Source organism: Tamandua tetradactyla, chromosome 18 (assembly GCF_023851605.1).
Source record: "Tamandua tetradactyla isolate mTamTet1 chromosome 18, mTamTet1.pri, whole genome shotgun sequence".
Lineage (NCBI taxonomy): Eukaryota > Metazoa > Chordata > Mammalia > Pilosa > Myrmecophagidae > Tamandua > Tamandua tetradactyla.
In genome coordinates this window covers 62990698-63015469 of record NC_135344.1, presented here as the reverse complement: position 1 = coordinate 63015469, position 24772 = coordinate 62990698, and the positions used below count along the sequence as shown (strand labels likewise).

The 24772-nt window shown below is 34.4% G+C and overlaps 1 protein-coding gene across 2 annotated transcripts in view; it reads right to left on the bottom strand.

Annotated features, from left to right (window-relative positions):
- ROCK1 (Rho associated coiled-coil containing protein kinase 1) overlaps nucleotides 1-24772 on the bottom strand; it is a 188905-nt gene that overhangs the window by 17339 nt on the left and 146794 nt on the right. For both annotated transcript variants that reach the window (XM_077135842.1, XM_077135841.1), the window contains exons 23-29: nucleotides 19931-20096; nucleotides 18787-18880; nucleotides 18440-18528; nucleotides 13435-13623; nucleotides 11055-11214; nucleotides 2958-3028; nucleotides 2669-2757 (exon numbers count right to left, since the gene is read on the bottom strand). In XM_077135842.1, coding sequence (XP_076991957.1) covers nucleotides 2669-2757; nucleotides 2958-3028; nucleotides 11055-11214; nucleotides 13435-13623; nucleotides 18440-18528; nucleotides 18787-18880; nucleotides 19931-20096 — 858 coding nt within the window. The remainder of the gene's footprint in view (nucleotides 1-2668; nucleotides 2758-2957; nucleotides 3029-11054; nucleotides 11215-13434; nucleotides 13624-18439; nucleotides 18529-18786; nucleotides 18881-19930; nucleotides 20097-24772) is intronic.

Genomic DNA, 24772 nt, shown 5'->3' with positions numbered 1-24772 from the left:
GTGCAAAAGGCTTTAACAGACATCTCTCCAAAAAATATATGTAAATGCCAGGAAAGCACATGAAAATATATCAAAATCATTAGCCATCAGGGAAATGCAAATCAAGACCACAATGAGCTACTATTTCATACCCATTAGAATGGCTGCTATTAAAACAATGGAAATAACAAGTGTTGGAGAGGATGTAGAGAAACAGGAACACATTCATTGCTGGTGTCAATGCAAAATGGTGTAGCTGCTGTGAAAGAAAGGTTGGTGGTTCCACAGAAAGCTAAGTATAGAACCATCATATGACTGACTCATCAATCCCACTACTAGGTATATACCCCAAAAGAACTGAAAGCAGGGCCTTGAACAGATATACACACACCGATGTACATAGCAGCATAAGCATAGCTAAAAGATGGAAGCAACCCAGGTGTCCTTCAGCCAATAAAATGGATAAATAAAATGTGATATATACATACAATAGAATATTATGCAGGTGTAAAAAGGAAGAAGTCTTGATCTTGACACTTGCTCTTGTAAAGCTTATTTATGTAGCCAAGAACTAAGCCTACCTATAGTCATGCCTAAGAGTTACTTCCAGAAGACCTCTTTTGTGACTCAGAAGTGGCCTCTCTCTCTCTAAGGCCAATATGCAAGCAAAATCATTACCCACCCCACTACATGGAACATAACATCCAGGGGTGAAAGCCTCCCAGGCAACATGGGATATGAATCCCAGGATGAGCCTGGCCTGAGCTCATATTCTGACAAGTCCCGACCAAAACCATTCCAGCCAAAGCCAGACAAAACCCTGAAGCCAGACAAAGAACACTTAGGGCTTTATCTGAGATTCTACAAAGGTTCCATGAACTATAATTACGTTCCAGAAATCTACAATCTCCAGATGGTTCCTAGGCCAGATAAATCCTGAAACCCACAGGGGCCAGCCTCTCCAGAACATCAACTAGCTCTATCCCCTATCCTGTATTACTGACAGCCCCTTCGTAGCCCAAATACCCCTAAAGATTGGGAGAAAGATCAAAGGAGAAGGTGGATTAGAGAAGAAAGGACTTAAATGAGTATGACTACTCATTATATTGATTATATGAATTATATTGAACTCATTATATTGAATCATTATATTGATATTTCTTTTAGTTTCCAGTATCTTGGAACAGCTAGAAAGAAAAACCAGTAATTGTGGAACTATAACCCATATCAAACTCTGAAATCTGCTCTATAACTAACTGTTGTGGTGTCCTTTGAAATTTATTACTTTTTTTGTATATATTTTATTTTTCACAATTAAAAAAAAAGGCAATCAGGGAAAAGTGAAAAAATAAAAAAAGGGAATCAAGTTCTGATACATGTGATAACATGAATGAACCCTGAAGACATCAAGTTGAGTGAAATAAGCCAGACAAATAAGGACAAATATTGTAATTTAAGGTCCCTGATCTGAAATATTAGAATAAGCAAACTCACAGAGTCAGAATTTAGAATACAAGTTACCAGAAGATAGGGTTAAGGACCGAGAATGAATAATAAATTAAGGCTTAAAATGTACAGGATTCTTGGTTACAATGATGGTTCTGTTTTGGTAATGGTAGCACAACACTGTGAATGAAATTAGTAGCACTGAAATATCTGAATGGGATTAAAAGGGGAAAGCTTAGATTGTACATATGGTAACAGAATAATTTTTTTAAAAAATCCATGGAGGGCGGGCCGCGGTGGCTCAGCGGGCAAAGTGCTTGCCTGCCACGCCGGAGGACCTCGGTTCGATTCCCGGCCCCAGCCCATGTAAAAAACAAACAAACAAACAAAATACAATAAAACAAGAAAATGTTTAAAGATGTTTCCCTTTCTTCCTCCCTTCCTTCCTTCCATCCTTCCTTCCTTCTCTCTGTCTTTCCTTCCCTTCCTCCCTCTCTCTTTAAAAAAAAAAAAAAAAAAAAAATCCATGGAGCTACATTACAAAAACAGTAAACCTTAAGTTATAACATGGACTATAGTTAATAGTACATTTATAAAAATATTATATCAATCATAACAATTTTTTAACACCATTGCTAGTTGTTAATAATAGGGTGGTATATGGGAAGCCTGTATTTTTACACATGACTGTTCTATAAATCCACAACTTCTCTAATACAGAAAAATAAATTCACAAAACAGACCAAAAAAACCAAAACAAAACAGTGAATGAACTAGACACTTAAGATCTATTCATATTATTTTATGAAAACTGAACCTCAATAAAAAGGTAAAAACAAATAGAAATCTAAAAATATTTAACTTAGCTAAAACACAATCAAGCATTTTTTTAAGAGTGAAAATACGAAGTGAAAGTTCTCTAAACGAGTAAGAGATGGTATCTTTCATAGTAGTGTTTAACTATTCAGGGGCTAAATCCCAGAGTTAAAATATTAAAATATATAGTGCGCAAAAGAATATACATGGGAAAAAAAGGTACCGGAAATGATGGTCCATCCAAATAAACAAGATACAAAAAATATATATATGAAGTTAATATATAAATTGGTTAAGAGAAATTGAAGTAGGGAACAAACTATTTAAATCACATGGAATATAAACTAAATTGTAAATGGCTGGCTCTTTCAATTAAAAGTCTAAAAATAATTAATCTCAATTAACTTAAAATTCAAAGGCAACTTACTCTATGTCCAATACCATGGAGGGACTGGATTGCTCCTTGTCTTGCTCATCGTTATAGAACAAAATTTTTTTGCTGCTTACCACAACATACTGAAATGAGAAAAAAGGGGAAGAGTTACAAGAGAGATACTATCTTGGTCCAATGTGATAAGCACATTATTTGCCAATTATGTCTAGATTATACTGTCATTAATCTAAAATCAGTTCTAATAATATAGCAATTGGTACAAGTTCTATCCTTTAAAAGTAAAAGACACAACAAAATAGCAATTAGAGAAGGCATAAGGTACCTGTTTCTTCCAGCCATATCTTTTGATATTTCCTCTATTTGGTACTGAAAGCCAGCCTTCTATTCTTGACTCTACAATATGAAGAATACATAGTATTAGATCTTAAATGATAAAAGGAAAATTATCACAAGTTTTCTGGCAGCATGCAGCAACAGGCATTTGAACACAGCTAAACGAATAAGTGCTATAATTTGCTCTTTCATGCTTTAATCACATAAATTAACTTTAATGGCCATACAAATATTGCAGAAAAAATTTTCAAGCCATTTTCCCATAAAATTAACATTTAGTACTCAATTATAAAAGTATGAAGTAATAATGCCCTTAAGTGCCAGGCAAGACTGGAATGGATTGCAGCTTAAATGGGATATGACATAAAAGACTTTAAATATCACTTAACATTCATATAAAAATACTTAGCAGAAAAAAAAAAAGGAGGAAAGAAAAGGGTACAAAAAATTATGCAGCAAGTGAAACAAACCAGAGCCATGGTTTACACAAGAAAGAGCAAGCAAAAGTATAGAAGTGTCCTATTACTCACAGAAGACAAGAATAGAAGATAAATAAATAAGGAATGCAGGCAGACTCAACTAGATATAAAGAATAAAAGACAAGTATTTTATTTGTTTTCTCAGAACAATATTCTGATAAATATATATATATATATATTTGTAAAACATTAATCATGTTAGCAACAAAACTGTCCCAATTTGGTTGGGACAAGGAGGAGACTTAATTCTAGTAATAAACTCTATGATTCTCCTCAAAATAAGGAGAAGAATTTATTAAGTTTGCGGTACCAGAACTTAACAAAAACAGTAAAAGAATATAGAATTCAGCTTGTCAACTGCTAATAATTCAACCAGTTTGTACATACCAGAAATTCCTTGACTAATTTGATAGAGACATTTTATAATTACTATTATTACTATTTATATACAATTAATGTTTATTACAGAAATACCTGGGGCAGAAGAACTGACTGTTAGAAATGGTTATTTTATTATAAGATGGAGATAAGAGTACTCATTCAAAACAAATTTTTTCTGTATCTATCTTATAACACGAATAAAACAGAAACCAATTTTAAAGAGCAATGCTACAACGTGACAGATAATACTATGGCTCAAACCATGATCCTAATGGGAATAAATACCTTGACTCTCTCTACATAGCTTAAAAGTGATAAAGCTCAGCCTCATACTAACAACGACATAAGGTAACATTTACCGAATGTTTACTTGCCAAGTGCTTTACAAGCAGTATCTTATATATAACCCTACGTATAATTCCATGAAGTAGGCTCTACTTCACTCTCCATTTACAAATGAAGAGACTAAGGATTAGTAAGGTAAACTGACTTGCCCAGGACACTCTATTAGTAACTGTGGAAGCTCTAGATATTAAAGCCAGGCAGTCTAATTTCTAAGAATAACACTATTCTGCCCTGAAACAAGCTCTGCAGTTAACTAATATCCCTCATATTCCAATTTCTACTATGTACTTAATGCTTCCACACACTTGCCTGTGTGGAAAAAATGAAATAACTCAAAAGTTCAAAGTGATAACCCTCTTCTCCCAACTTTTGTTTTCTTGGCTGCTACTACTTAGTTCATCAATAATTACCTTGTTTCTTTACATAGTTCCTTGGTAAGCTCTGTGAGAGGGGACCATATTTAACATTTGTTTTGTATACCCTGCAGCACTTATAGAATAGGTACTTGATGAATAATTGTTGATTATTTTGTATCTCTGCTCCTTTCCTGAATTAGGCAATTAATTATCATTCTCTGTAAACAACAGCTACAATTTAAAAGCCAGAGGGTAATTTTTATACTTAAATAACATGTAGCAGGCTGTTAATCATTTATAAATATTTTATCTTAACAAAGGTAAAAAAAAGTTCTTGCTAGGAAAATTTCCCTTCAATTTGGCAACAATTTTAGCTCTTGTGGGTTTAGAACACATTAAGATAAATAGTAGTTAGAAAGAAAAGTAGTCTTACTATCTCAGGATATTATTAAGTCTATCAATACCAGCAAATCCTCACTGAAAATCAGAAGATGTGAAAATGCCATTGAAAATGTGACACATATAAAATTGCATATGTCCAAATAACTTTCTTTCAGTTATTTCTGAAGAGAATAAATGTCAAACATATTCATGCTTTCTGGTTCAAGGTTTGGGTTAATCTGTCAGTGTTTTCTTTAATATATTTTAAAAGAGCTATTATATGTTATGACTATATAAATGTGAAGTTAAAATTTATGTCATTTCAGTGTTCCCACAGAAATTTTATATATAAAAGGCATGTTATGAACCAAATAAGCCCAACATTAATGTTTGTTCAATGTGCCAACTTGAAAGGATGTATGTACCCTAGAAAAGTCATGTTTTAATTCTAATCCCATTTTGTAAAGGTAGCCTTTTCTTCTAATACCTATTCAGCACCGTATGCTTGAAACTTTAATTAGATCATCTCCCTGGAGATATGATTCAATCAAGAGTGGCCGTTAAACTGGATTAGATGGAGATGTGTCTCTACCCATTCTAGGTGGGTCTTGATTACTTTACTGGAATCCTATAAAAGAGGGAAGTTTGGAGAAAGCAAAAGATTCAGAGAGAACAGAGCCATGGGAAGCAGAAAGTTCACCAGCCAGTGACCTTTGAAAATGAAGAAGGAAAATACCTCCTGGGAAGTTTCATGAAACAGGAAGTCAGGAGAGAATGCTAGCAGATGACTCCATGTTTGCCACATACCTTTCCAGATGAGACAGAAACCCTGTGTTTGCCATGTGCCTTCTCATTTGAGAGAGTAACCCTGAACTTCATCGGCCTTCTTGAACCAAGGTATCTTTTCCTGGATGCCTTAGATTGGACATTTCTATAGACTTGTTTTAACTGGGACATTTCCATGGTCGAAAAACTGTTAACTTGCCACTTATTAAATTCCCCTTTTAAAAAGCCATTCTGTTTCCAGTATATTGCCTTCTGGCAGCTAGCCAACTAGAACACTTAAATTTAAATTAAATGAAGGAATTTAGAACTCTAAGATGTTGAGCATATATGAAGGTTTTTCCAATTTAGACCAATAATGTTATGGGAAAGAATTTTAATTTTTCCTTAAGGTGAACTCCCTCAGAGAAGTAACTGAACTAAGCTCAGTAATGACAGACTAAAAAATATTTGCTTCTCTTCTGTTTCTTTACCCTATTTCTATCTTGAAGGCAAGTCAAAATACTTACCAGAACTTTATAAAGACCTCCTTTAAAACCATGACTACTACTTGTGACCTAAGTGGCAATCTAAAGGTATAATGCTCTAAATTCTTTCACATCACAAAACACAAAAATTAGCTTCTCCAGATAAGTAAAGAAACCTATATAAAGGATTTCTAAGTCTAGATTACCATCAATAAATACACAAACAACTTGGTTTCAGATTTGCAGAGCAATTTTAACTTAGATATGCATTATTGGAATATCAGCAATTGATTCCTTTACCCAAGTAACACAGCTAGCGAGGCTAACTTCATGTAAATCAATACCCATTACTGCCAATTTAAACTTCAAAACCAACTCCTTAAAAACTACCAACGTTTACTTGGATATACCACATACTGCTTAAGAAATAGAGCTAGATAACCATTAAAATGTTGTAATTATAATCAAATGATATAAAAAAATGAAACTAATTGCAAAAATTCAGATGCACTGATTGTCTCCAAATCATTGACTGATTTGAGCAAGGTAAGAAATACACAAATACTTGGAAACACAGCAAGGAATTTACCACTTTCAGGTTTAATTTACATAGCATTATATGAAGCTGAATGGAAGAAGAGAATGATGTAGATAATCCATAAGAGATAATGAATATTAGTGGAATGCTTATACCAAGCATTTTTCCTAATGTTTATACCACATTCTTTTCAGATTTTTAGGTCAACAGTTCCAAAAGAAGGAAAGAGAGAGAATGAGGAAAGGGAAAACAGTTATCACATTAAAGTTTTTTTTGACATCTAGGGAACAAGCAAGCCATAAGTCTAAGGATAATGTTTATATTTATAGTGTGCTAGGGTCAACCTGCCACAGAATCAAGAGGACAATGCAGACAGAAGAATTAAAAGAATGAAAGTGACTTCAAGAACTTCAAGAAGTATTAAGACAAGGAATCATATTTCTTTCCCTAAGATTTTTTTATATTTGGGAAATTTATAGGAGAGATTTAATTTAATTAATGACAAAATGCCCATTGAGAAGATTATAGAAGTTGAGCTGTATGATATACAAGACAAATTAAATGAGATTAAATGAAAATCTTGATAATGAAGAATCTAAGAAATAATGCAAGTCATGGTATCTATTTACCCAACTGTGTATAAACCATCTCACTAAACTAAAAATGTGTCCCATATATCAAAATGTCATTATCTTGAGCAAACTTATATTAACAGTCCTCTCTTTGTTGTTCTGTAGTTTAAATTCATTTGCTAATTTTCTAAACTAAGTAAAAATTAATCATTAGTGTGGTAGTTAGATTCAGATGTCAACTTGGCCAGGGGTAGGTACCTAGTTCTATTGCCATGGACATGAGCCAATGGCATGTGAAGCTCATCTGTCGCTAATTACACCCGCAGTTGGCTAGAGGGTATGCCTGCTGCAGTGAATGATGTTTGATTTAATTGGCTGGATGCTTAAAGGTGAGAGCTCAATGTAGTACAGCCCAAGCAGCTCAGCATACCTCATCTCAGCACTCAAAACTCAGCCTAGGCCTTTGGAGATGCAAAAAGGAATCACCCCAGGGAAAGCTGTTGGAACCCAGAGGCCTGAAGAGAAGGCCAGCAGAGATCACCCTTTGCCTTCCCATGTAAGAGAGAACCTCAGTTGAAAGTTAGCTGCCTTTCCTCTGAAGAACTACACATTTGTAACCAAATAAATCCCCTTTTATTAAAAGCCAATCCATCTCTGGTGTGTGGCATTCTGGTAGCTTTGGTAAACTAGAACTCTTTCAGATTCTTGAAGGATATGCAACTCTCTCATCTTAAGAATGAATATCCAATTTTTAAGACAATTTCTCCTAGATATGACTGCAAAACCTTAGTTTTACTTGTCAGGAAACCATTTTCAAGCATGTAGCAAATGATCGATTTAATACAGATTTTCAATTTACTTGTAAAATATCTGAGAGAGAGATATAATAACATTGATAAAGATTATCCATTAATTTACTTCCCATACGAATCTCAACAGCAGCACAGAGATATTTGCAAATATTCAAAATTAAGAACATAGCAATAGGGAGCTATTCTCACATTACTGCAAAAGAAAATAGCTACCAAGTTTTTTTTTGCCTCTCATTTGGCTGGGACTTTGAAAATATTAAAAACAAAATCCCTCAAAATATTCTAAGTAATACACTCAGAATAGAGGCAGTAGAAATATTTTAGAATATCTTTGCTAATTAAAATCCTAAGCACACAAACGGACATTTGCACACCAATGTTTATAGCAGCATTATTTACAATTGCAAAGAGATGGAAACAGCCAAAATGTCCATCAACAGACCAGTGGCTAAACAAACTGTGGTATATACATACGATGGAATATTATGCCGCTTTAAGACAGAATAAACTTATGAAGCATGTAATAACATGGATGGACCTAGAGAACATTATGCTGAGTGAGACTAGCCAAAAACTAAAGGACAAATACTGTATGGTCCCACTGATGTGAACCGACATTGGAGAATAAACTTGGAATATGTCATTGGTAACAGAGACCATCAGGAGTTAGAAACAGGGTAAGACAATGGGTAATTGGAGCTGAAGGGTTACAGACTGTGCAACAGGACTAGATACAAAAACTCAAAAATGGACAGCACAATACTATCTAATTGAAATGTAATTATGTTAAAACACTGAATGAAGCTGCATCTGAGCTATAGTTTTTTTGTTTGTTTGTGTTTTTTGTTTTTGTTTTTTTTCCTTTTTTATATATATATTTTTTATTTTTATTATTTTTATTTTTTCTCTATATTACCATTCTATATCTTTTTCTGTTGTTTTGCTAGTTCTTTTCCTAAACTGATGCAAATGTACTAAGAAATGATGATCATACATCTATGTGATGATATTAAGAATTACTGATTGCATATGTAGAATGGAATGATTTCTAAATGTTGTGTTAATTTTTTTTAATTAAAAAAAAAAATCCTAAGCAGATTTATTAGGTCAGAGTTCTGAAATCTAAATGGATCCCAAGTCTGCTGATAAAACCATTTGATGGGGGGTGGGGGGGACCAACAAACAAAACCATTTGATGCTCTCTTGAATTTAGCCATCCTGAATAAGCCAGGATGGAGGATAAAACTCATTATCTTCTTCTTCTTTGGAGGTCCCATCAATCCCAGGGGCTGCTGATGGCTGGTTTCAGGTTTAAGGTCTGGTCAAGCATTTTCATTAGACTTAATACATCCTCCTGGATTGTCAAATGGAAACAGACTGAAACATGAGAGCAGAGGTAGAGGAGGGGTAGGTGAGGCCTGGGAGGTGACTCCTAAGCATGTCTGTGACTTCCCTAGTACACATTATAAACAAAGTCAAAGGGAAATAAAGACAAATAAATTGGTTTGGATATTTAACCATCACTAAACAGAGTAAAAATCTCTCCATGAAATAACTCTAGAAATATCTTTAGGTTAATGAAGAGGGAATATAAGCTATAATTTCAGTTCAACAACTGAAAGAATGTAGCCAAAGACCCATTGTATTCACACTATTACTGATAATTAAGTCTAGCTTTAGAAAGATGTTGAGACAACAGTTGGAGCTAGAGGTTCTTGTTAAATCCAAAGGGATCATTGATAAGGATGTGTTCCTAACAGTTCCTCAAGAGGTTTAAGAGAGCCAAAAAGAGAAAAACAAGGAATACCTTAACCTTTGGAATAAGAAATAGCCCTTTCCTGCCATTCTCTTCCCAGACACCTCATCTGGGTCTAGAGAATTCAGAAAAGAATGAGTGCAGACATTACATAGTATACAATTAAAAGCTGAATTCAATTCCCACTTTTGAGTCCCATTTTCCTGACCAAGAAATACAGTGTGTACAATTTTCTAAATTTTTTATATCATGTCTTATATCAAATTCTCAAAAAAGTAGTATTTGTTAAAATAGAATCCTTAAAGTATCAAACATACTGTATCATTAAATATCTTTCTCTCATATATTATTTAGGAAAGACTACCAATTAAAATTTATTTTCAAGTTACCATAATAACAAAGCTTCCAAACCAATGAGCTAAGAGTTTGTAATATGTCAAATATAAGTAATATAAGTGCATTTAAAATTTATATTGCATGTTTCAGTTTTTATGAGCGATTCACTTCATTTCTAAGCTGAACCTGTGATTTACGCGTACTGGTCATCTCTGTTAAAAAGACATAAAAATGTACTTTAGCTTACACTACAATCAACTATAAAATGAGGTGGTATTTATTTTTTAATTGATTTTCCACTGGAAAAAAGACATAGAAAAAGAGGTAAAATCTTGGCTACTCACTTCTGTCTTTATTTGACTTCCTGTTCCCTCTATGTATCTCCTGACTACTTTCACCTATTTTTCAACCTGAACCTTAACATTAAAGGTCTGATTAAAGTTCATTGCTAGTGTATTAGTTGGGCTTCTATATATAATTGCTTTGGTTCTGATTATGAAATACAATTCTTAGTTTTAGTACAAGAATACTTAAATTATATTAAAGAGCTGCTACTTATGAAAACATGTATAATTTTCCTTAAATAGTGAAAGGTATGACAGTAGATTTGACTTTTATCATGGATTTAAACTGCTCAAACCTTCACAGGTTTCTTTACAAGTAGATTGTCTCAAGTCCATTGTAATTGCTGAAGATTGCTTATGACTGATTTCTTCTACAAAATGCACTAAGTATACATTATCATCAGGCCCTGGCAGAAACAAAAATTATTTTCTAAGGATCCATGGACAAATAAGATAAAAAATCAAATGAAAGAAATGTAACATTAATTTCTATGACATTTAAGCAAACTTGAATGAAGTAAAAGAAACATTCTTACCTGGAAGGTTTCCATCAGTTTCATCAGCACTCGGAAAACTAGCAACACTTGTAGAATCCGAAAGGTCCAAAAGTTTAGCTCGCAATTGCTCAATATCACTCTCTTTGCTAGCCAACTGCATCTGAAGCTCATTCCTATGTGTACATTCTTCTACCAGTTGCTATTTTTGAAAAATATCAATAAAAAAACCAGAATAAAATAATTTCCAACACTGAGAATAAAATCAAATATAAATGACAAGTAGTCTAAATTGCTAATATAAAAATTTACAGTAAACCACAATATTTATTACTAAGCACTGGAAAAATGCATGTTCTCTTTTTCAGTAACATACTGCTTCAAATAACAAATGATTGATGGATAAGCTCCTTTTCTCCTTGCTTTAAACAACTTAAAAAAAAAATAAGGCATTTAGCAGAGTAAAAGATGATAATGTAGGTACTCTAGACCTTCACCTACTGTATGAGAATACAGGCAAAGAGGTTTATTACATCTAGAACCTAAATTTTCTGTAATACACAACCTAAATCAAAGTGTCTGGACAGCTCATTTAAACAACCTAAACTCTTGGAGTCCAGAATAGGAACAAGGCCTTGTAATACTGTAGAACTTAGTGTAATACCTGGATTATATTAATACCTGGTTATATCCCAGACTACGGTGGGCTGATAATTAAAAAGTACTGGTAGAGTCCCATGAGGGCCTAAAGGGAATACATATATATATGGAATATATATATATGGAACTATTAAACTTTCCCATCTGGGAAACCCTCTCAACCACTGGGGACTCCCAAGAAAATAGGCCAAGCACTTGATTTTCAAGCTTACCCTTATGAAACTTATTTTTGTAGTGGAGAAGCTAAGATCACTTATAACAAGATCTAAAAGCTGCTTCCAGAAAACATCTTTTGTTGCTCAGATGTGGCCTCTCTCTCTTCAAGTCCAAATCTACAAGGAAAACCATTATGCTCCCCTCTACATGGGACATGATAACCAGGGGTGAAAGACACCCTGCAACGTGGGGCATGACCCCCTGGGGTGAGTTTGGCTCTGGCACCATGGGATCGACAATGCCATCTGGACTAAAAGGGGGAAAAGATGTGTAATAAAATAAAGCATCAGTGGTTAAGGGAGAAGAATAGAGTGAAAAGGCTATCACGGAGACTACTCTTACATAAATTTCAGTTAGATAGGGCTAAATGCCATGGCTTGCTAAACCCAAATCAACATCACTCCTGTTAACTCTTAGGAACACCTAGGGCTTGAACTCGGACTCTATAAAGGTTTCATGCACTGTTTGCCTTCCTGGAACATATAAATTCCTAGGGGGTTCTTAGGTAAAATAAATCCTGAAACTCAGAGGGACCAGAATTTAGATAATTCTAAAATTATCAATTAATTTCATCCCCCTATCCTTTAGTGTGGATACCCCTTCTCAACATGAAAAAGCCAGAATGGGCACTGTTCAAAGATCCCTATAGACTGGGACAAGGATTAAAGGAAATGGAGGAGGTATAACAGAGAAAATGGAATTTAACAAATAACTATGGCTGCTCAATCACTATATTATTATTCCTTCTGGCCTCCAGTGTTTTGGAGGAGCTAGAAGGAAAAATCTGAGTAGTTCATGACAAACTTTGGGATATGTTCTGTAACTATTTGTTGAGGTGTGCTTTGAAAATTATTGCTTTTTTCTTTCTTTGGTTTGTATATATGTTATATTTTATTATAAAAAAGTTTTAAAAAGTAATTGTAGATGGAAATTAGTTTTGTGTTTGGCAGAAGAATTAATCAAAATCTTCAGTTAAAAAAATATATAAGGCATTTAAAAAAAAAACAACCCCATCAAAACCAAAATGATGGCTTTAATGCTTGAATCTAAGTCTGTGTAATACCAGAGACATGGTCTCCATTTTGTGATATTAACAATCTGCAAAGTATAAAAAAATAAGCTTGATATTCCTGACTAGGGAAAGCAAATATGCTACAATACTTCAAAATCTCTAGCCAACTATGGTCAGCTTATGATAGCAGCCATTCCCTAATTCCAGTCTGAAACCAAAGAGGCAAAACTCTTGGTAGTCTCTCTCAAAGTAAGGCTACTAGTCAAGTAACTGCTAATGGATAAAAACTACTCCAGCTACAATGGCTATAGTCAGCAGAGCATCTGTCTAATTTTCAAGGTCCTGGTTCATATTAAAATAATAATGGTCAAACTGTGGAGAGTATAAGCCAAAATATGTATTTTTATACAAAAAATACCAATCTAAACAAGATCAATAGAAAACAGGTATCTACAATAACAATTTAAGAATATAATTCTATATACACACAACCCCACGAGTGTAAGTGTGCATGTACACACACACAAACCTTACCGCCTGCATGTCATTCAATTCTTTCTGATGTTTCACTACCATCTGGTTGAATTTCTCTCTTTCTTGGTTGAGTTCCAGTTGTAGTTTTCGATTCTCCTTTTCTTTCTTTCTCAAATCTTGTGTATTGGCTTTCTTTCTATCAATTTTAAAATCTTTTCGATTCATTATTTCTGCCAACTTGTTTACAGCCTATTTAATACATTAAAAGATTATTAAGGAGGATAAACATGGCACTCATCCAATTTAAATCTCCATTAAAATGTATTTTTTCCCTTCAAAATCAGGAAGCAGAACTTTTGTGTGTGGAAATTAGGAGAACCTAATGAAGGCTGGAATATGGTAACTGATAGCACAAATAACTATTATTGATTTATTTCAGTATTCAAATGTAAGAGTCATAATTTCAACTATCCATTCATTATTTGCATTATCTAGCATGTATTATGTTGTAGGCACTCTGAAACTAGATACACATAGTGAAAATAAAGTAATGCCCAAAACACAATCTACTCTCATGAAGGAGCAGAAAATAAGTATTACAGTACAGAATTGTAAGAAGAAAGGCTATGGTAGCAGTATCTGAGACTTAAAAAAGTCAAGGAAGGCATATTGGATTACCTGCATATGTATCCACATACATTTCTTAAAAGACAAGTAGGCTTTAATAAAGAGGAAACTGTGCGAGGCAAAAAATTCAAGAAATTTCTTTCCTTTGGACAACTAAGAAAGTGGGGGTCAGAGTACCTGATGAGGCCACACTGAGGTTAAAGGAAATAGGCTTAAGAATACTAGCTTATCTAATAATTTGTCTCATGAGAAGTTGTTTAAGATTACATAGAAGATTTGTAATTGGCAGATATGAAAAAAAACAACACATTTATTGCTGTCACTTAAGGCAGAAAAAGTTCCTATACCAGATGTACAAGACCCAATTGTTAAATAAAACATTTCCAAGGTGAACACACTCCTCAATCCAGATATTCCCCCCAGTTTTTTTTAAATTTTCATTCATAAAACGAGCAAGCACATGTATTCTTAATGTACAAACATTCCATACATGGTATACAATCAGTGGCTCACAATGTCATCACATAGTTACATATTCATCATTTTTTCAAACATTTGCATCACTCCAGAAAAAAGAAATAAAAAGAAAAAACTCATACATACCATACCCTTTACCCCTCCCCTTTACCAATAACCAGCATTTCACTCTACTAAATTTATTTTAACATTTGTTCCCCCTATTATTGATTTATTTTTAATCCATATGTTTTACTTGTCCGTCAATAAGGTAGACAAAAGGAGCATCAGACACAAGGCTCTCACAACCACACAGTCACACTGTGATAGCCATATCATCATACAATTACCCAGAGACCATCTTTTGTTGCTCAGATGTGGCCTCTCTCTCTCATCCAACATGACAAGCAAACTCACTGCCCTCCCCCATCTCTTCGTGGGACATGACTCCCAGGGGTGTGGACCTTCCTGGCAATGTGGGACAGAAATCCTAGAATGAGCTGGGACTCAGCATCAAGGGGTTGAGAAAACCTTGTACACCAAAAGGGGGAAGAGAGAAATGAGACAAAATAAAGTGTCAATGGCTGAGAGATTTCAAACAGAGTCAAGAGGTTATCCTGGAGGTTATTCTTATGCATTATATAGATATTATGTTTTTAGTTAAGGTATATTGGAGAGGCTGGAGTGAAGTGCCTGAAAATATAGAGCTGTGTTCCAATAGCCAAGTTTTTTGAAGATGACTGTATAATGATACAGCTTTCGCAACATGACTGTGTGATTGTGAAAACCGTGTGTCTGATGTTCCTTTTATCTATGATATGGACTGATGAGTAAAACATATGGATTAAAAATAAGTAAATAATAGGGAGAACAAATGTTTAAATAAATTTAGTAGACTGAAATGCTAGTGATCAACAAAAGGGAGTGGTAAAGGGTACAGAAAAAAATAGGGGAAACAAAGGTTAAAATATATTGTGTAGCTGGAAATACTAGCAGTCAATGAGAGGGAGGGGTAAGGGGTATGGTCGTATGAGATTTATTTTTTATTTCTTTTTCTGAATTGATGCAAATGTTCTAAGAAATGATCATGATGATGAATATACAACTATGTGAGTTATTGATTATATACCAAGAATAGAATGATCATATGGTAAGAATATTTGTATATATATGTTATGTTAAAAAATATTTTTTAATTAAAAAAACAAACAAAAAACAATGCTGACTCAACCCATCTGGGTAAATCATTTGAACAAATGAGACACAGGAATCCCATAATAAGAATGAGGGCCTTTAATCCTGTAAAGCTTAGCGTAATACCTGGATACATCCTAGAATATATTAAGAAGATAATCAAAGAGTACTGGCAAAGTTCCTTGAGCGATGAGAGAAAAAATACGGAACTATTAAACTTAACCACTGGGGGAAACCCCTGATACTGTGTCAAACATTAGAGACACCCAAATCAATAGGCCAAGCCCTTGATCTTGGGCTTACTCTTGTGAAGCTTATGTGTGTAGCAGAGAATCTTAGCTTACCTATAGGTATGCCTAAGAGTTACTTCTGGAGGACCTCTTTTGTTGCTCAGATATAACCTCATTCTCTCTAAGCCCAACTCTGGAAGTGAAATCATTGCCCTCCCCCTTACGTGGGACATAACATCCAGGGATGAAAGTCTCCCTGGCGGTATGGGAAATGACTCCCAAGGATGAGTCCAGTCCTGGAACTGTGGGATCAACAATGCCATCCTAACCAAAAGTGGGAAAAGAAGTTTAACTAAAAAAGTACCAGAGGCAGAGAGAGTTCAAATAGAGTTAAAAGGCTACTCTGGAGGTCACTCTTATGCAAGCTCCAGTTAGACATTGCTACTTATCATAACTTGCCAAACTCTAATCAAAACCATTTCAGCGAATCCTAAAGAACACCTAGGGCAATATACAAGATTCTACAAAGGTTCTATGCACTAGGGTAACTTTGCAGAAACCTGCAACCTCCAGATGGCTCCCTGGACCAGATAAGTCCTGAAACCTAGAAGACCCAGCCTCTCCAGGACATCAGACAGTTCCATTTCCCTACCCTAAATTAGTGACAGACCCTTCCAACATGAAAAAGTTAGAATACTCATAGCCCAAAACCCCCTAAAGAGTGGGAAAGAAAGATCAAAAGTGATGTTGCAATTAAAGAGAAGGTAGGGTTTAACAAATGAATATGATTGCTGAATCATTAAATTGGTATTTCCTTTAGTCTCCAGTATCTTATAGAAGCTAGAAGTAAAACCCTAAAATTGTTGAATTGTAACCCAACCAAATTCTGAAATCTGTTCTACAACTAATTAGTGCAATGTGCTTTGAAATTTGTTGCTTTTTTTGTATATATGTTATTTTTCACAAAAAAGAAAAAAAAGTCAATTGCGATGATAAAAAATAGTTATGCCTTCTAGCCTTCTATGTTCTGGAGCAGCTAGAAGGAAAAGTCTGAAATGATGGTATGGTAGCTCATGATAAACTCTGGGATCTGTAATTACTTGTTGAAGAGTGCTTTGAAAACAAGTGCTTCTTTCTTTTTTTGCTTTGTATGTATGTTATATTACACAATAAAAAAAGTGGAAGAAAAAAAACCATTTACCAAATAACAAGAATGAAAAAGCAAACAAACAAAAAGCAATGCTGAAGTAGTTACATTCGCATATATTTCTTTTGCACATTTGTGGAAGTATTTACATAGGATAAATTTCTAAATGTGCAGTTACTGGGCAAAAAACAAGCACATTAAAATGTTTCAGTCTGTTAAATTATTCTTACAGTTTAATCCTTCAAATTGTCTTGAACTTACTTCCTCCATAGTCTTGCCAAATCTGGACAATGTATCTTATTTAAATCTCTGTAAGCCTTATTGTTAAAAAAGATAACCTCATTTTTGTTTTCATCTGTACTTCATGTTTATATATATAGATATATTTTTTTGCATGGGAAGGCACCCGGAATAGAACCCGGGTCTCCCGTATGGCAGGTGAGAATTCTGCCACTGAGCCACCGTTGCACCACACTGTACTTACTGTTTTTTTTATTGGGGTTGAACAGTTTTTATATTTACTGCCCATTTATTTTCTTTTCTCTTCTCTGAACTGCCTCCCCTCACCTCTTTATTTTTCTGTTGGATTGTCCTTTTCTTATTTGCAGATTCTCTTTGTATTTATTTCTATCTGCTGCAAATATTTTTTCCCAGTTTCCTTTCTTCCAACCTTATGTCGTTTTAGGATACTTGGAATTTTTATGTAATAAATGTCAAATCTTTTTCTTCATGGTCTCTATCTTGGTATAAAGGTAAACAAAACCTCCATTGAAGGATTTTCAACAGGTATTATGTGCATATTTGAAAAATTACTCTAGCTGCAACATGAAGGACTAATTAGAGGGGGAATAGACAAGTGATAAACCATTAAAATCTTTTAATAAAAAGTGGAAAATATTTATTTTACTGTAAAATCAACTTAGGTACATGGAGACTTATGAAAAATTGAATATTCTGAGTAACAGTAAAAATGATAAGAAATTCATTTTAGGGGAAAATCTCATCTAGATGCATCATTAAATACAAAGCAAAATATAAATTCAATCCTATAGTGTCTTACTTACTCTCAAATCTTATCTCTTAGTTTCAATCAAATCTCTTTTCTTCATTAAGTTTTCTCACTGTCAATTACAGATTTTCTATACAATCTAAAACAAGTTCTTACTACACAAATTACTGGAAAAGCTAGTTTACTTAAGCCAACTTATACCTATTTCATGAGTAAATCTATATTCTCATTAAATGTAGAATAATATGAGAAGGAATATAAATTATAAATTATTTGTTCCAATGACAAGCATGGACCTTATAACCCAGGTTTTAAGAAAAAATACATAAAGAGCAAATATTAATTTTGTGAATATAAGATACTCAAATACAAACACACAGAAAAGGCTGAGAATATGTATACCTGTGTTTTAAGGGTTCTTTCTGTACTGATATTCTTTTCAAAGGCAGCTTTAAGATTACTGATCTCTTCTTCCTTCTTTGATTTATATTCTGTTCAACAAATTACACAAAATTTTACTGTATAGCATTAAATAATTTAATTTTCTGCATTCCAAATTAACAATATCCTTAATTATTTAAATTACTATAGACTACACAGTAACTTTCAGTAAGTTAATTCTTAAGGCTACACAAATTATTTAATTTATAAAAACAAATATTTCAAAAACTTAACACAGAACATAAATAGCTAAAGATTTATCTCTGAGCTTGATTTAACATTATGATTTTTTTTAAAAACCTACATACCTTCCTCTGCTTTCCTCATATTTTCAGTTAACTCTTCATTTTCTTTTCTTAATAATTCAATATCTTTGGTTAGCATGTTGTTTGTTTCTTCTAGCTAAATCAAAGCACACAAAGGTTTAAGCTACAGCTTTTTTTCTATACCTCCCATATTTAAAGACATAACTTTTAAAGTAACATTTCATATTTTATATAGTTGTGGCCAGCTTATACATTGCTTAAATATAGAAAATTCTGGGTTTCTGATTTAAAATACGTAGATATAATTAAATTCAGAATATTTAAAAATAATAGCCAGCTTCCAATAATTATTCCAATATGTACTGGAATAACATATACATGAATGAAAGAAAGAATAACATAATCAGAAGATAATAAGATTGAGAACTAGGAAATTTGTATTTAGTTCTAGCTCTGTCATTAACCTACTGTGCCAATCATGGGCAAGTCAAAATCTTTCTTGGCCTCAGTTTCTTCATGAATGAGGACAACAAAAACAACAATAAGAGCATCTATTGACAGATTACTTTTATTAATGAATTTGCTGACATACATATAATACTTAATCTTCATAGCAGCTTGCCAAGGCAACATAACTTCTTAGGAGAAAAGTTGTGTTTTCAACTAAGGCCCACTTAAATCGGTGTACTTGACAATGGCTTCAAAAGAAGAAAATTTTCCTACTCCTTTTTTTAGCCCTGTGATTCTAAATAGACTACAGCATAAATCTGAGAAACAGATAATTATTTGTAGACTTTGTTTTTTTATCATGCATTTGTAAATCCTCCACAAAGAAATTTTCACCTTAAAATGGTTTCTCTGTCATTTCAAAGAATTCTGGCCCATATATTCTTATAATCAGTTACAACATATACAGAAAATACAATAAATTAATTTAAGCTAAGCATTCCTTCACATGAAATATAAATAATAAGATGTATAATTGGAAAGAAAAAAATATACTGAAAAAATAGTTTAAATCATTAATAGCTGTTTTGGATTGTGTGAAATATTTTATATGAGAATACAGAATGACATCTATGTGCTAAGTGAACATGCATTCATACACACTTACCCTAACACTTTCAGAGAGGACATATTTTGATTTAAATCATACTAATGCAACTTATCTGGCTATCATACTTACCCGACTAACAGTATGATCCTTATCTGTAATCTCCTGTCTATTTCTTGAAGCAGCTTTCTTGCTTTCTTGGGTCAATTCAAAATACTGTTCTTCTAAAAGCCCTCGAGCTAGCTGTTCAGATTCAGCTTTTGTTTCTGCGAGATCCAGCTGAGTAGCAAGAGTTTCTCTGCAATATATTTATAAGAGAAATGGGTATAATAAATTCAGTTCATTCTTTCAATTTAATCATATGCTTAAAGCATAATTATCTTTAAATGATAAAAAGAGGGGTTATTTTATTGCTTAAAATAAACTGAAAAACAATGACAAACTTTCTATAAAAGCAACAAATTTAACCTCTTATACTTGGTCAAACTATAAAAGTAAAGAATGTCTGCTTTTGTGCTTAATTAAGGTAACAAAACAACGGCAAATAGTCTATTTAGAAAATGAATTTCTTGTGAATCTGGAAAGGAAGCAGCATGGCAAAGTGGAAAAATCATTGGCCTGTAAATCAGGAAGGCAGACGTGGACCCTATGTCCATTCTACCACTAACTAATTGGGTAGGGGTATTATACAACTTTCTTATGCTCTCTGGAACTTGATTTACTCAAATCTATAAAATGAGGGCTAAACTAAATTGTGAGATCCCTTAGAGCTCTGAAATTCAATGAGATTATGAAGACATATCATAATTAGATTTGCAAACCCATATAAACTATTTTATGAATGTTCCTTGGGAATTATTCTTTAAACCTTTTCAGAACTGACTTTCAGACCAGAACCAGATCACTCCAGTTCACCTGCACTCCCCAAAGAACCTGTCTTAGTCACCATTGTACCCTCAGTATACAGCAGACTCTCACACTCAATGGATGCTCACTGAATGAATGCATGCATGAATGAATGAATCCTCTCTCCTATTTTCTAGTAAAGGAGTAATGCAAATCACATTTGCTGCCTAAAGAGGGGGAGACATATAGTATCTACAAAAAAAAAGGAATACTTGCTTAACAAGTATTTACTTGAATGTTACACATTTCTAGTACTGTTCTAGGAATTAGGCCGAAATTCCTAGAAAAAAAAAAAAGCCCCTCTCTTCAGTGAGTGTGCATTAGTGGGAAAGATAATTAAAAAAAAAAAAAAAGAAGCAAACTATAGTATGCCAAAGAGAACAATAAAAGAGGAAAGGTGGGAGAAAAGACAGAAAAGGGTGTGAGTGTGATCACCATACCAAGTGATCAAGGAGGTCTTTCTGCTAAAATGACATTTAAGAAGAGATATGAAAGAAGTGAGCGAGTGGGCCATGCAGATGTCTGAGAATACAGAAGGATGCAAATATAAGCAGAGTAGAGATGGGGAAAAGTAGTGAGAGTTATAGTATGTAAACAAGGGGTGAGGGAAAGAACAGTCCCTGTAAGATTTTCCAAGAGAATATAAGGACTCTGTAAGGATTTTGGTTTTTATTCCAGGTGCTCTGGTGTTTTAAAAAGCTTATTTTGGCTGATATGTTTAGACAATGGGGGAACAATGGCAGAAGCAGGAATACCAGTTAGGAGGCTACTGAAATAATCAAGATTGGGGATAATGATGGTTTGAACCAAGATGGTAAATGCTGCAAATGGTGAGAAATTATAAGATTCTGGATATATTTTTAAGCTGCAGGTAGGAGAACGTATTGATGGATTATACATAGAGTAAGAAAAAAATAAAGAGTTGGGATGACTCAATTTTTGACAAGAACAGGAAATTCTAGAATTGCTAATTACTGAAATGGGGAAGAGAGAGAGAGCCAAGCTGGCAAGGTAGGGGTATCAGGAATTTTTTCTGGGCACATGCAGTATGACATGCTTCTCAGGCAGCTATATATACAAGTCTGGAAATTTGAGGGAAAATCTACTTGTACATAGATGCAATTTAAAGACATGAGACTGGATGAGGACAAACTTTTAAGGTCACAAAGATGAGAATGGACAAAAGAACAAAGGAGGATACGAAAAAATAGCCTACTGAATAAGACAAAAATAGTATGTAGTGTCACAGAAGCCAAGTGAAGAAATTATTTCAAGAGAGATTATGTCAAATGCTGCTGTTAGATTAAATAAGATAAGGACTGAGAACTGATAATTGTCTCTCATTATTTGGGAAACACTGGTGAAATCAAGAAGTATTTTAGTAGAACAATGAGTATAAAAATCTGATATCTGATTAGGTGTGAGTTCAAGAATGTGAAGACTCCCTGAAGATACCTGACATATGACTCTTTCAAGGAGGTTTGGTGGACAGACAGACAGAAAGGGAGGGGGAGAGAGAGAGAGAGAAAAAGAGAAAGAGAGAGAGAGAAAGAAAGAAAGAAAGAAAGAGAGAGAAGGGTGATGGCTATAAGTGGATATGTGGTTAAAAGAGGGTTATTGTTTTTAATGGCAAAAGATTTAATGTCTGTAGGTGTCCCCACTCTCTCATTCCTATTATGATTCGATAGCCTCTCAAACTGGCAGTACTAGAGAAAATATGGACACTTTCTTCCAGCAGGGTTTGAAAACTATTAAAACCCTGTTTCTCTTGACTTGGAAATGATTGCAAGTGAGGTTTTTCCACAACATGCCTCAGACCTCTCTGCTCAGGGGAAAGAGCCCCCCAAGTTCTACAGGACTCCTGGGGTCTTCTGTTCTTCTCTGGCCTGAGCCAGGAGATGGGCGCTGTGGAGATAACCCCCCAAACACAGTGAGTAGCAGCACAGAAGTGGAGAAGGTCTTGTAGACAATGTCAGCTAGCTGCCTGGCAGCTGGAATGTCACCCCCTTTAGGATTCAACTTCTCACTAGAGAGAGGGAACAGGAGTCCTGGCTAACATACCCGACCCACTAAGGCAGGAGCCCAAGCTGACCGATTTTCCATCTGGTTATCAAGAGGATTATTTTTAAAACACAATTTAACTGTGATACTGGGAATGGGAAGGACTGTAGAAAGGGCAAAACTGACACAGGAAAGATGAAAGAACTGTCAGAATTATATTGTTAAGTAGGCAAAAAGGAATGGGATTGGGGGACAGGTCTTTGATAAAAGCAAGGCTTGTCCATTCACATCAGTCAAAAAGAAGATAGGGAGGGTTATAGGTATAGACACACAGTAGCTGTGGGAGAGAAGATACGTTCTCTTCTGGCTTCTAGGAAGCAAGACCATTGGCTGAGTGTAAAGATGAGGAAAAGTTATTGGAGCTTTAAGAAGAAAAAAGACATTAAGCAGTTGTCAAGAAGAGTGAGGGAGTTAGTAGACTAGGAAAAGGTACGAAATATTGCCAATGTTAGGTCTATGAATAGGGATGGTTCTACTTGCTGTTATAATGCCAGGGCTTTCAGGTTCATGGTATGTTCTCAGCTGGGGTTACAGCTTTATATCAGATTCAGATAAAAGTATCTAAGTTATACTTTTAAAATGTCAGAAAATCTGTTTATCTTTTTTTTTTTTTAACTTTTTTTAATTGTATAATATAACATATATACAAAGCAAAGAAAGAAAAAAGCGCTAGTTTTCAAAGCACTCTTCAACAAGTAGTTACAGGACAGATTCCAGAGTTTGTCATGAGCTACCAAACGATTTTCTCTAATTTTTCCTTCTAGCTGCTCCAGAATATAGGAGGCTAGAAGGCATAAATATTTTTTTATCTTCACAAATGACTTTTTTTCTTTTTTGTGAAAAATAACATATATACAAAAAAAGCAATAAATTCCAAAGCACAGCACCACAATGAGTTGTAGTACAGCTTTCAGAATTTGGTATGGGTTACAATTTCACAATTTCAGGGTTTACTTCTAGCTGCTCTAAGATATTGGAGACCAAAAGAGATATCAATTTAATGATTCAGCAATCATTAAAGCAAGGGTATAGGGGCTATGGCCATTCTAACTTTTTCATGTTGGAAGGGGCTATCAGTAATACGGAGCAGGGAGATGGAACTAGCTAATGTTCTGGAGAGGCTGGGCCCTCTAGGTTTCAGTACTTTTCTGGTCCAGGGACCCATCTGGAGGTTGCAGGTTTCTGGAAAGTTACTCTAACGCATGGAACGCTTGTAGTATCCTGTACCCTAGGTGTTACTTAGGGTTGGCTAGAATAGTCCTGGTTGGAGTTTGACAGGTTATGATAGGTAGCAATGTCTAACTGAAGCTTGTATAAGGGCAACCTCTAAAGTAGCCTCTCAACTCTTTCTGAACTCTCTCTGCCACTGATACTTTTATTAGTTATACTTTTTTCCCCCTTTTGGTAAGGATGGAACTGTTGATCCCATGGAGCTAGAGCCGGACTCATCCCTGGGAGTCATTTCCCAATGCACCAGGGAGACTTTTATTCCTGGATGTCATGTCCCACGTAAGGGGGAGGGCAATGATTTCACTTGCAGAGTTGGGCTTACAGAAAGTGAGGCCATATCTGAGCAACAAAAGAGGTCCTCCAGAAGTAACTCTCCAGCATACCTATAGGTAGACTAAGCTTCTCTGCTATACACATAAGCTTCACAAGAGTAAGCCTCAAGATCAAGGGCATGGCCTATTATTGATTTGGGTGTCCCTAAAGTTTGACACAGTATCAAGAGATTGCCCAATGTAAGGTTTAATAGTTCCATATTTTTTCTCCCATCCCTCAAGGGACTTTGCCAATGCTTTTTGATAATCTGCTTAATATACTATAGGATGTATCCAGGCATTACATTAAGCTATACAGTATTAAACGACCTCTTTCTTATTCTGGGCTCCCTGTGTTTCAATTTGTCAAATGAGCTATACAGATAGGTTGAGTTAGATTATGTGCTACAGAAAATTTCGATTTCAGACTAAAATCTATTTATCTTACATTAAATTTCTATTCTTG